The sequence below is a fragment of the Furipterus horrens genome, unplaced genomic scaffold (genome assembly GCF_987537825.1).
Source record: "Furipterus horrens unplaced genomic scaffold, mFurHor1.1.pri manual_scaffold_13, whole genome shotgun sequence".
Lineage (NCBI taxonomy): Eukaryota > Metazoa > Chordata > Mammalia > Chiroptera > Furipteridae > Furipterus > Furipterus horrens.
Genome location: NW_028327183.1, coordinates 18,905,527 through 18,919,425, shown reverse-complemented (window position 1 = coordinate 18,919,425; position 13,899 = coordinate 18,905,527). Strand labels below are relative to the sequence as shown.

The following is a 13,899-nucleotide window of genomic DNA, read 5'->3' as shown; positions in this document are numbered from 1 at the left end:
GGAAAGGGGGTCTGGGCTCATCATCTAGGTGTCTAAGGGCTCTACAGCTATAACACTTCAGAATATTGGGGGGCACTTCACTTAGTAGCACTTAGTATGAGGGAGAGGAAGGCACCGTCAGGGGACCAATTCCAGACTTTCTTTCCTATCCTGGAGAAACATGCATTTTATAGAGAGCTCTCATTTAATCTTCACAGCAACTCTTCTAGGTTTCTACATTATCTTCATTTTACAGTTGAGTAAACCCAGGCACAGAGGGACAGAGCCCAGATTTTAACCACCACCCATGTCCAACCACAGCCCAGGATCCCAACTACCATTAATATATTACGTCTTAGAAAAGTTTCACTTTCAAGAAATTGAGGGATCATGAAGGGACAGATGGAAGCATCCAGAAAATGAGGCTTCCTCCACCCCCTCTGGCCCTTCCATCCTCCTCTTCTAATCATAATATTGGACAACTTATGCTCATCACAGAAAAATCAATGTGAGAACAGTACATGCTCCTTTGCTCCAGGGCTGAGCTCCCTTAGGCCCTCGTATTTGATTTATTTATAATCTGATTTGGAAATAAAAAGGCAAAGCTGTCCTTGGAGACCACTTGGCTCATATGCTCTAAATTCTCACATTGCCTCAGCTTTGCAGCTCTGATCCTGAGTAGAGATGCCAGCTGAGCCAGCGTCCACTTGGCTGTCTCTGGCCTCTTAGAAGTGAAGGCTGGTTCAAGTGTCGGCTTCCTTGTGCTCCTCTTTCAAATGGATGCCACGAAGCATCATGTTCTCATCCAGCCGAGCAGTCAGGCTGCAGAGACAGACCCAATAAAAGGCACGTTCCCACGTGCCGGCTATGCCAGCGTGGATACTCAGCCCTTGTATTTCACCCCAGACTCCTTGCTACACGTGTGTGTGTACAAGCAGCACAGAGTCAGTCTAGAATGCTGTCATCCACATGGACTCACATGGACCAGTGTGTTTCTAAGCCAGTAACTGGCTTTTCCTCTTACAGAGTGCTTAGTTGGCATATGTGTCCATTTTACTTCTGTTTTTGTTCTTATATGTGATATAAGGGCCAACATGAAAAAATACTCAAACAAGAGGAATTCTTTAAATGTGTGAGTCAGAACTGCCTACAAAATCACACACACGTACACATGCACTCCCACACGCACACGTGGGCTCTCACACACATACATGTGCATACACACATACACACACAGCAGAAGATGGGTGTTGGGACAAGAAGGAATGTTGGGTATCTAGGCATCTCATATCCTGCCTAATAAAAGAAAAAGAAGAGTTCCTTTTATCCTTTTGTTTCTTTTACTAACTGTAAGGCTTAGAAGATTTCTAATTGGAAAAAAAGTTAGTGTTGGTATATCTGATAAAAGTGACCTTTACCCAGTGAGTGCTTTACAGTTTTCTGACGGCTTTCACAGAGAGAGCCTATCTGGAGGGTAAGCGGCATTTTTTTTGCTATTCAAGGTGACATTATGCCGTGAACCTTTCCATTTGGCAGGTGCCAGGAAGCTGACAGAAAAGAATCTTAAACCAGTTATGAAACGATTCGCCTCTCAGTACAAATAGAAATGGGAGCAGGGGAGCAGTTGATTAAAAAATACCCTTTGAGGAATGACTCTGTGCTAATGACTGTGCTGGGCTCTGGGCCCCATAGGCAACAGGACAGATGTGCTCTCTGGCCTCATGGCTATGAAGAGCCAGTTGTCAGGTTGGACAGTGAGCCTTTATTAAAAATGTGGCAAGTCCCCCAGGAGATAGGCTGCCAGTGCCTATGACAGTGTTCTTGTCTAGGAAAGGGTCTCCAAGAAGGCTTCCCTGAGGAAGGATGTTTAAGTGAGACCCAGTCGGGGGAGCAGGGCTAGCTCGGCGAAGAGTGGGGAAGAGTTTGCTGCAGAGAGAGAGCAGTTAGACAGGAAGAGCCCTGGACAGGAAAGAGGCCAGTGTCGGCATCAGCGTGGAGAGGGCTGTCAGGTGAGAAGAAACCAGAAGAAAATACAGGGGCTAGCACTGGCTGAGCCCTGCATAACATGGTGAGTATTTTGTGCTTTACCCTAAGAAGCATGGGTGTCACTGAAGGCTGAAAACCCAGGCAGTAGCATGCTCATCTCTTGGCTACTGTGTGGATAATGGACTGTGGTGCATGAGTGAAAGCAGAAAGCCCAGTGAGGGGCGATTGCCAATAGTCCAGGCAAGAGGCGATGGTGACATGAACTTCAGTGACACTGTGCAAGTGGGAAAAAGAGGTTTTTAGAAGGTGGGATAGGTAGAACTTGGTGATGGGTTTGATAAAGTGGGTGGGGTTAGGAAGAGGAAGGAAGCTGGATGACTCCCAGGACAGTCGTGTCATTACTGGGACAGGGGGCCCTAGAGGAGAGGCAGGGAGGAGATGAGGCGAGAGCCTGAGGTTAGTGCAGGGCGTGTTGGCTGTCAGTCACCTGGGAGACATACAGGAGGAGATGTCAAGAAGGCGACACAATGGGAACTCAGCAGAGCGGTCTGGGTGGAGATAGACATATAAGCCTCAGCAGCAGGGACCAAGTGAAGCTGTAGGGTGAGTGCAATTATCAGGAAGAGCATTGGGCCAGGAGGGAGCCAGCGTCCTACTAGTGCACCGGGGTTGCTGCTGGCCGAGAGCTGGGGAGATGAGGGGAAAAACAGAAGCGTATGGTGTTGTTCAAGCCAAGAAAAGAATGTGTTTTAGTAAGGAGGGATTGAGCAACTATGCTGAATGCCGCCAAGAGTTATCTTTCTGAAAAAAACCGACTCTTGTCCCTCTCTTGATTATAACTCTCACCACTGCCTCCAAGAAAGAGTCCTGACTCCTTATCCTGAAATACCAGGCCTCTCACACACCACTGCCACTCTGCCTCCCAGGCGCACCTCCCTGACTTCTCTCCCATGAAGTGTGCGTTGTAGCCGGGCTGTCATGGCCCCTGTCGTTTGCCTCTCCAGGATTCATTCTCTCACGTGTCAGCTTTTGTTGGGAGGTCTGCCCCATTCCTGTCCCCTTCAGTTCATGGGGTTCTGAGGTCACCAATGGAGTCCTTGCTGTAGGGCACGTGGCCGGGACAATGCTGATAAGTACTTTGTCTTCCCCTAACAGTGACTGGTTGAGGGGACAGGTAATGTGGTTAAGCTGGTCTGATCTTAGTGACTCTCATGGCCGTTCTGGGACAAAGGCTCATGTTCCTTTCCAGTGGATCAGAATCTGTAAGGACATGCCCAGGAGTTAAGGCAGCCATATGGGGGCCATGGGAGAGCTGATCTGCGAATATGGCTAACACATGGATGAGAGCAGCGACCCTGGCTTCGGGGACACTGTTTGAGTCCTTGCGTCAAGACAGGCCAGAAGCTGGAATGAATCTGGACTTCCAGGTCATGGGAACCAATGAATGTCCTTTCCTTTTTATTTTTGCTTAGGGTCAGTTTTCCTGCCACTTGCAACAGAATTGTATTCATGAATCCTATCTGATATAAACATACTATTCTTGTTACTGAGAATGTGTCCCTGCTTCTCCATCTGGAACACTTAACCGTGCAGCCTTCTCCGGCTCCTCTGAGCAGTAATCCCCCCGCCACCATCCCTCGGAGCCCGGCACTGCCACCTGTCCACCATGGTTTACACATATGGTTCCCCAGCAGCCTCAGGCCAGGATCATCATGCCTTACTCACTCTTATATCCCTGATGTCTCACAGATTATCTGGTGCATAAGAATCACTTATCAAATGTTTTCTCAATGACTGACTGACTGACTGACTGACTTGATTGAACAAATGAATAAAAAAAAAGGATTATAAGCAGAGGCTCAATATCAAGATATACACAGATACTGAAGAAAGTAAAAGAATGATTAAACGAATGCTTAAACCAATAAAAAAAACTGAGTGTATCATCTCCAGTAATAGCCAAGTATATTTTCAAAATGTCATTATTTTAATTATGGAAATAGCCTCTCAACAATAAAAAATAAATAAAGCGTATCCTTTGCTCCCAGATGGAATGAACTCATTTAGCTATGTTACATCAGAATAACTTCACAGAATCTGGTATTTGAATCTCATTAGGTCAGGTTGGCTGGTTTTTCCATAATTAATTTAAATGTTCATCCTCTACAGAATTTCATTTCAAACCTCAACAATCCTTGCCACCTAAATCAGGTTCCATTGCTCAGGCCCAGGCCCCGCTTTGGCGCTATGCTAGTTCCTCCTTATATGTCTAAAGAAAACATCCAGAGCAAGCCACCATTACAGTGGTAACAAGCGCCGAAAAGGAAAGGGTGGCTGTCATGTACAAGATGAGGATTGCGTACAGGAAGCACCGACAAGCCAAGGGAAAACGAGTTTTCCTCAGTTAAGCATGCCACTCAACATTCAGTGCTGAAAACTGAGCTGTCAAAACACCCGCTAAAGAAATATGCAGAAGTCCACTTATCCTGGGTGCCACTGAGGCTTGACCCAGATGAAAATGTTCCTGAGGCCTGACTAAAATAGGCTGTTTTCATGGACTTAGCTTCTAACTGAACTTAAATTTAATTGAACAGGAGAGATACCTCTAAACACAAATATTGTGAAAATAGCTTTTCCCCCTCAGGACTCATCACCTCCCACTATCTTGTGTATATGTATATATATATGTGAGCCAGCCTGAAACCCACTGAATATGCAGAACATGGAGCTCAGTGCAGCACATGTTCAATGTATTATGCTTTGCAGTTCATTCTTTGGGCTTGAAATGATTATTAAGAAAACTGTACAAAGACTTAATTTTTTAGTGACAAATTTACAATGATCTAATCACTAGGTTAAAATTAAAGTAGGTTTATGGATATTGTTCTGTTAATTTGGTGGCAACTGGAGCTTTCAAAGATGTTTCATCTGCTTTTCTTGCTATGATGAAATCAAGGAGGAATCATGAATTTAGGTTTTTTTGTCAATAATTAAGTTGTCAGAACCGGAAGTATTCATGAAAGGTCAGTGCGCAGACTATATGAACCCAATGCAAAGCCTGAGGGAGAAAAAAAATGAACAGCAGAGAGCAGCTCTATGGGATAACTATGCTGATGGTACCTTTTTTGATTTTCCTCATTGTTCGCCAGGAAGAGCCAGTGAAACTTCACAACCAACGGGCTGCAGTTGGTGATGGTAATACAGCGGATCACCTCAGTATCGTTCAGAATACAGCCAAAATCCAGTTCCATGCTCTCAAAGGTGAGGTTGGGGTAATGCACTTCCCCACGCAGGTTCAGGCTATCTATCTGAGGGTGTTCCAGGTACTTGATTGCTAGAGTTTCTTCTGCTACCCAGTTGTTCAAATCGTGTCTGTGAGAAGGGTCAAATTTGATCAGCAGGTTTTTTTCTTCACCAATTTCCAGTTTAATAGGCTGCAAACAAGATAATGACAAATTACCAACTTTTGTACTCTGGATCTCCAAACTGATACATGAAACAGGAAAGCCAAAGCTATTTATACATATTTATGCACACACACAAATACACACATAGATACATATTAGTATGAAATATATATATATATAGTCCCTGGCTGGTTTGGCTCAGTGGATTGAGCGTCGGCCTGCGAGCTAAGTGTCACTGGTTCGATCTTCCAGTCAGGGCACATCAGAGAAGGAAAACTCTGACTCCAAAAAACCTCCGCTGCCTTGCGGCATACCTCTTCAGGGGAAAGGCTAAGGGAGTAAACCCCAACAGAAAATCCGGAGCCGGAGTCCCTAAGGCGGTTTGACGCTGTAGTCAACACCGGCAACTCCTGCGGCGCACCTGAAGCCAAGCTGTATTGACTCCGTCTTTCCCTTGGACCCTTCAGCTGCGAAGAGAGGGGGGGTCTGCTGCATGGGCAACAGCAGACCCTCCATATCACCCTGCCCAGGCTCTGTAGCTTCAGCTTCACTGGAGAGGACACTCCAGCGTCATCACAAGGTGTCAATTCAACACGGGAGGAGACAGATACCGTGTCACTCCCGAGTCGGACTGCAAAGCCATTCTCGGCGGTGCAGATAGACTCTTAAGAAGCTACACCATCGTCTCTCGAGACGGACGGCTGCCGACGATATATATATATATATATATATATATATATATATATATATACCATGCTTTATCCATAATTAGGTATTTACACTTACACAAATCAAATAGCTAGTATATCAATAACAGTATCTATAGCTATCCATATTTAGATATTAAAGATTATTTTTATATATGCACACACATATTTTATTAGTTGAAAATGAAGGCAACAAAAGTCTGGAGAGGAATCATTTGAAGGAAGAGATTTTGATGAGTTGTGAGGTTCTAAAGATTGCGGAATTGTAAAAAGAAAACTCTACAATGAATAGCTATTATAAAAATATTCCTAACTGAAAATAAATTAGATTTATTTTCCTAGACTAGTGGAAAAAGTTCTTTACTTAAGAAATTTCAAAAAGGCTTTCTAAAGTGCTGGAGGAGGGTCTCTGCGGAGGATGACCCAGAAAGGGACGGATTAGGTGATTTAATTTTCTTTCTAATGGCTGGGATTCTAACTCTTGAGCAGTGTTATCCACTTTCCACTGCTTTCTATTCAAGTTAAAATGACACTCAGAGCTGTACTGAGTTTGTTGGGTAGATTTCATTTGTTCTTTTTCTCTTTGATTCAAATCCCCATGTGTTCCTCAATGCCAAGGCCACAGTAACACCTTCCCATTGAAAGCCTGCCTATGAGTTGTTGTCTTTTAAAGATTCGCTCAATTCCGACATTTAACTGGCATAAAAGCCACCTCCTGGTTTTGCAGGAAGTGCCCGGAGGCCGTCAGGAGGAATGTACACAGATCTGAATCTGTTTACAGAGCACTCCCCTGTCCACTGACTTTTGAGGCACATGAGTGCCATGATTAGATGGTTTCATTTGATAGTGCCAATCACCTGATTCAAGAGTTAAGGAGGGTAATGACTCTTCAGTTGGCTAATCCCATCTGCAAGCCTGGCTGGCCACTTGGCACAGCTGTCTAGGCCCAATTTAGAACCCATGCTTGTAGGCCATGGCATCTGCAGCAGTTAATATCACAATGCTTGGTGTTTAAAATCTTTGAAGATTGACTTAAATATTTTTCCTCTGGAGAAATAATTTTTTGTTTTGTGGAAAAATACATATCTACAAAATTTTACATTATATATAACAGCACAAAGAAGAAATTAGAAGCTTATCCAAAATTTCACTACATATTTTTCTCAGAGTTCACTTTTTTTCTTTTAATATGCTTTATTGATTATGCTATTATAGTTGTTCCAATTTCTTTTCCCTTTGTTCCCCTCCACCCAATGACCCCCTTCCCTCCAGTTGTCCCCATCCCCTTTAGTCCATGCCCATTGGTTCTGCATATAGTTCTCAACATCTTCCTGTCTACTTGTCTACTCCCTCCTACCATGCTTCTTAATTTCTGTACCATCTCCCTCCCTTTCCTTCTTACCTCCTCCCCGCTGACCTCCCCCCAAAATGTTCCCCATACCTATAATTCTTTTCCCACTCTCATTGCCTATTTAGTTTGCCTTTGTTTTGATTGCCTAGCTTCTGTTGTTGGTTGTGATACAATTTTCATTTTAATGTTCATAATCTTGAACCTCTTTCTCCTAAACAAGTCCCTTTAACATTTCATATAACAGTGGTTTGGATCTGATGAACTCCTTCAGTTTTACTTTGTCCTGGAAGTGCTTTCTCTGCCCTTCTATTCTGAATGACAGCTTCGCTGGATAGAGTAATTGTGATTGTAGGTTTTTGTTTTTCATTACTTTGAATATTTCTTGCCAGTCCCTTCTTGCCTACAGAGTTTCTTTTGAGAAATCAGCTCAAGAGTCTTATTGGGACCCCTTTGTACGTGATTCTCTTCTTCTCTCTTGCTGTTTTTAAGATTCTCTTTTTATCCTTAATTTTTGACATTTTGATTATAATCTGTCTTGGTATGGTTCTCCCCGGGTCCAGTTTTTTTGGAACTCTCTGTGCTTCCTGGACCCGTAAGTCTATTTCCTTCCCCAAGTTAGGAAAGTTCTGCTTCATTATTTTTTCACATAATTTTTCAATTTCTAGTTCTTCTTCACCTTCTGGCAACCCTATGATTCAGATGTTGGCCCGCTTATAGCTGTCCCATAGGTTTCTGAGCCTCTTCTCATTTTCCTTACTTTTTGTTTCCTTTTTCTGCACTGGTTGACTGTTCCTTCCCTATGTTCCAACTTGTTGATTTGATCCCTGGTGTTCTTTCCCTCACCACTAGTTTCGTATGTGTTTTTGTTCATTTCAGCAGGACTAGCTTTCATTCCTTCCTCGTCTTGTTTAAATCTGCTGTCAGGTCTGTACGCATTCTTATAACCAAAGCTCTGAACTGTGCCTCAGAAAGATTTCCTATCTCCTGCTTGGTTAGATTAGAAATTTGCTCTCTGGTCAGCTGCATCACTGGGATTTCTATCATGATCTGTGCCATCCTGACAGTTTTGTGTTTACCTTTGCTTCCTGGGCGAGGCTGTCACACCTCCTATGCTATAGGGGGTGGAGCCCCGTGCACTCATCACAACTGGGTGACCCTTCTCACCACACTGGTGTTTTCTGTGGGAGTGGGGGTCGAAGATTGATTCTTGCTGTTCAGTCTCTGCTAAGAGACCAAGAGCCTCCTCCTCCATCCCCACCACCTCCAAGCTTCACAGTCCAAGGCAATGGGGGTCTGCCTTCCCTGGCTTTGGAATTGCAAGCTGATGGGTCTGGTCTGCAGCTGGGGTACTCCCCAGGTGCTTCTTGCCTCCCCTTAAATACGGGTGTCTGTGCTTACCGTCATCCTGCTGCTGTCGCTGCAGCTGCCACTGCCGCCAGCACATCTTGACCTCTCTACCCCAGCTTCACCCCTCTTACCCATTCGGATGAGCACAACTTCTTTATAACTTCATACTTTGGTTTTACATTTATTTTCTGTAACTTCTGGTTATCTCTGGTTTTGCGGTAGTTGTATCCCTTCTTAGTTTTAGAGGGAGATGGAGTGTGTCAGTCTAGGCCTCCATCTTGACTGGAAGTCTCCAGAGTTCACTTTTGATACACTTTTGTCCAGACATGATGGATGGGTAAATAAAATTTTACAAAAATAGAGCTAGACTAGTTTATTTTAAAGTACCATGTTTGAAATTTTTCTCTGAAAAAAAATCTCCTTACACAAGAGTTACTGATCCTAAAACCATGGACTCTGAAGCTGGACTGCTTGGGTTCAAACCCTGGTCTGCCAGTTACTAGTTCTATGAATTTGGGCAAAGTTAGTTTGTTTTCTTAGCCCTCAGTTTTTGTTGTTGTTATTGCTTTAATCTTTATTGTATTTTTTCCATCACCATTTAGTTCCCTTACCTCCCTCCCCCAGCAATTACCACACTGTTGTTGTCCGTGTCCACGAGTCCTATGTCCTAGTCCTCAGTTTTTCCATCTGTAAAATAGGGTCAGCAATAGGACCTACCTCTTTTTAAGAGGATGAAATGAGTTACTATACATGTGATGTCTTCAGAGTAGTGCTTATGGTATACAAATATCAGTTATTACTATTATCCCTTACGATCAAGAAAAAAGATGGTTAAATGTTAAGCCGTTTCATCTTTAGACAGTACCTTATTGACACCCAGTTGTAAAGAAGATGAAGTCAGCACACTTATGCTTACCACACTTCCCAGTTGTTACTGGTTGTAGTATTAATTTTTAAAAGCCAAGGTATAAAATATTCTGTCCTGAAATCATAATCACCAAAGTTGTTTAGTCTCAGTTATTGAGCTAAAATGGACTCAGTCCTCCTGCTAGTCTTTTTCTGTTTTTTTTTTTTTTTTTCCTGAGTACCTTACCTTGTTCTTCTGAATGGCTGTATTTCATTGGCCAATCAGTTTTTCAACAAGGGTGTGTGAGTGCTGTATTCATTGAATCCTTGTGTTCTGTGAGTGTCTGTCTATTACCTTTATAATCAAAGACAATTTGACTATTATAAAATTCTTGGGCCACACTTCCCTTCTTTCAAAACTCTGTAGCATTGCCCCATTGTCATCTGCCATTGAGTATTATTGTGGGGAAGTCCAGGTTAGTCTAAAATCTTCCCCTGGGGGTGGGGGTGGGGGGTTGGATCTCTTCTTTTCTGCTCTTATGCCATGGGATTCCCTGGTTATCAGTAAGACCAGTAACTTAACTTAGATATATCTCACTGTTGAATATTCTATATCATTTTGTCCCAGGACAAGGTATAGCTTTATTTTTTAAAAATCTTTAAAAAATATTTCATTTGTATTTTCAAATAGATAGAACAATGAAAAGCAAATAACTTTTGTGCCCATTTCCCTCTTACCCAACCTAACTATTCCCCTCCTCTGAAGTGACCAAGCTTGCAAGTGTTTCCTCTGTCCTTACGGAGCTATTGTATGCATGTAAAATCACATTTCTATCTGTATTCTTTTATTTTTTTGCACATGTGATAGCATTCCATGCACTCTTGTTCTGCACTTTCTTTATTATTATTTTTTTTTACAGGTGGATCACTCATCAGTGCATATGGAGCTGCCTCATTCTTTTTAATAGCTGTATTTTATTCCATCACATAATTCTGCCATTATTTATTTAACTAATCCTTTTGATGGATATTGGCTCCCAATCTTCTACTCTTATAATCAGTGCTGCAATGAATATCCTTGTATATATGTCATCTTGACTATGTCTGTAGGATACAGTCCTCAGAGTGGTATAATTATGTCAATGGTATGGACCTTTAAAATTCTGATAGCTACTACCATATTGTCTTCCAATGTATGCTTCATCAACACTGTAGGGGAATCAATGTTTTCACATGCTCTTCCTAATATAAAGAATGATCCAATTTTTGCTCTTTGCCAATCTGATAGGGAAAAAATGTGTTTTGTAGTAATTCTAATCTGCATTTCTTCTAATATAATTAAAACAGCATATTTTCATATGATTAGGAGCCATTTTATTTTTCTTTTTGTGAGCTCTGTTCATTTCCTTTGCCTATTTTTCTACTGGGTTTTGATATTTTCCTTGTTGATTTACAGAAGCTCTTTATTTTAAAAATTATATGTATATTTTTATTATAGTTATACATCCAAATAATATAAAAGGTCAAACTGCACTACGAGAATTATTACAAGAAACAGTATTTCCTGACCCACCCTGGCATCCCAACAATCTGGAGGCTGCCATTTCTCAATTCTTGTAACAGGAATGGTCTACAGAAAGCTTCTTTGGGCAGAGAGGGAATGATCAAGTGGTGGACACATCCCAGCTGCCTGGGGTTACTCTGGGGTGTGGACACTGACTCTAGAAACATTAACTTTCCCCAAACATTTTGACCAGTTTCTCTGGCGACAAGCACTGACCTTTATGTCTTGGGATAAAAGCCAGCTGCCCATGTCTTTTGTGTGGGGTCAGGTGGGACCGCTGTCTGATGCACATAGAATCCTTCTATTTTCAACACTCCACTCACACTTGTTGCCTCTGAGCCCAGGCTACTTGGGCTGAATGACTCCCACATATCTGCAGCCTCATTGGAGAACTTTCTAAGTTGCAAGTTTTTGTGCCTTTTTGTCAACCCACTCCATATTCATTACAGTGTCTAGAATTTGTTTAAATCTCTCAATATTTGGTTATACCATCCTCTATCCCTTTTATTTTATTGCCCTGGGCTTCTTTCCTTTTGAACATTTCTACTTTTACCTTATTAAATTTCAGGAGGGACAAGAGTAGGTTTAATCTACCACCCAGATTGAGAAAGCTATTCATGTATGAATTTTCATTTTCTTATCCATTGGTTTTCCTTGGCTCTGTAAGTTCACTCTTCATCTCTCTTTGAACACTTGTACCTCATCCTCGTGCTCTTTTTAAACACAGATCATATCATCTGTAATTTCTTTGAGACTGTAGAGAACTGCATGTTTATACTTTTGGTCCTTTTCTTTACCTACATCTCCTTGAAGTAGATTTTCATCTGCCTCTTGCTTATGATCATTTCCTCCTTTTATATCTCTGTTTCAAGATATTAGCTGGTTTATTCCCAGCTCATGCTTGAATGAGACCCAGTATAGAATTGGCAGGGGACTTCTGGTCTAGATGGAGACATAGATATACATGCTTTGCATCCTCACGCAACCATATAAAGAATTGCAACCAGATCTCAAAATAAATAACACCCAGAATCATCACAAAATTGAGTGTATGGAAGTCCAACAACCAAGGATTTAAAGAAACCACATTCATTCAGATGTGTAGGAGGGATGGAGTCGTGGAGAGGCAGTGGTGGCAGAGCGGATGGTCCCACATTCCTGTGTGGTGGATAAAGGCCAGGAGGGATACCTTGGGAGTGAGTGATCCCAGTCTCAGTGTAGACAGCACAGCTCAGGGTTCCAGGACCAGAAAGATAAATGCCCATTACCTCTGGCTGTAAAAACCAGTAGGGGTTGGGGTGGCAGAAGGAACTGATGGACTTTCGCTACTTAAAAAAGCCCACATGGACTTAGAACATACACAAACCTACCTACTCTGGGTTTCACTAACAGGGTAGTAGTTGGAAGGGTGCCAGTTGCATACGGGAATTGTGGAAATGATTGGAAAAAGGATGAGTGTCAGGCAGATCTCTAGAAGCCAGGCAGTGGCATTGTCCCCTCTCTGAGCCCTCCCCCAACACAGAGCCACAAAGTGGTGAAGTAGGTTGCCATGCCTTGGCAATTTTCTAAGGCTCCACCCCACACAATTTACAGGTGCCTTTTCTACATAGGCCATGCTACTAAGACAGGAAGTAAAAGCAGCTCTACCTAATACATAGAACCAAACACAGGGAGGTTGCCAAATTGAGGAGAAAAAGAAATATGGCCAAAAGGAAAGAACAGAACTCCAGGAAAAGAACTAAACAAAATGGAGATAGCCAACCCATCAGATACAGAGTTCAAAACACTGGTGATCAGGATGCTCAGAGAACTCATTCAGTACAGGAAAAACATAAAGGAAGAAATGAAGGCTACACTAAATGAAATAAAGAAAAATCCATAGAAAACCAACAGTGAAGAGAAGGAAGCTGGGATTCACATCAATGATTTGAAACATAAGGAAGAAATAAACATTCAACCAGAACAGAAAGAAGAAAAAAGAATTTTTAAAAAATGAGGGTAGGCTTACGAACCTCTGAGACAAGTTTAAACATACCAATATCTGAATCATAGGGGTGCCTGAAGGAAAAGAGAAAAAACAAGAAATTGAAAACTTATTTGAAAAAATAATGAAAGAAAACTTCCCTAATTTGGTGAAGGAAATAGACATACAAGTCCAGGGAGCACAAAGAGGCGCAAACAAATTGGACCCAAAGAGGACCATACCAAGACACATCATAATTAAAATGCCAAAGGTTAAAGATAAAGAAAGAATCTTGAAAGCAACAAGAAAAAAGCAGAGAGTCAGCTAGAAAGGAATTCCCTGAGACTATCAGCTGACTTCTCAAAAGAAACTTGGCAGACAAGAAGGGACTGGCAAGAAGTATTCAATGTGATGAAAAGCAAGGACCTACAACCAAGATTACTGTATCCAACAAAGCTATCATTTAGAAAGGAAGGGCAGATAAAGTGCTTCCCAGATAAGGTAAAGCTAAAGGAGTTCATCATCACTAAGCCATTATTACATGAAATGTTAAAGGGATTTATTCAAGAAAAAGAAGGAGCTCAAAACCATGAATATTAAAAAGGCAACTAATTTACAACTATCAACAACTGAATCTATAAAACAAACAAACAAACAACCAGAATAGGAACAGAATCATAGGTATGGAGATCATATGGAGGCTTATCAGCTGGGAGGGGGAAGAGGGAGAAAGGGAGGAAAGGTGCAGG

At 42.1% G+C, this 13,899-nt stretch overlaps 1 protein-coding gene across 1 annotated transcript in view; it reads right to left on the bottom strand.

Annotated features, from left to right (window-relative positions):
• HYDIN (HYDIN axonemal central pair apparatus protein) overlaps window positions 1-13,899 on the bottom strand; it is a 280,489-nt gene that overhangs the window by 123,699 nt on the left and 142,891 nt on the right. The window contains exon 22 of the mRNA XM_090260317.1: window positions 5,086-5,399. Coding sequence (XP_090116443.1) covers window positions 5,086-5,399 — 314 coding nt within the window. The remainder of the gene's footprint in view (window positions 1-5,085; window positions 5,400-13,899) is intronic.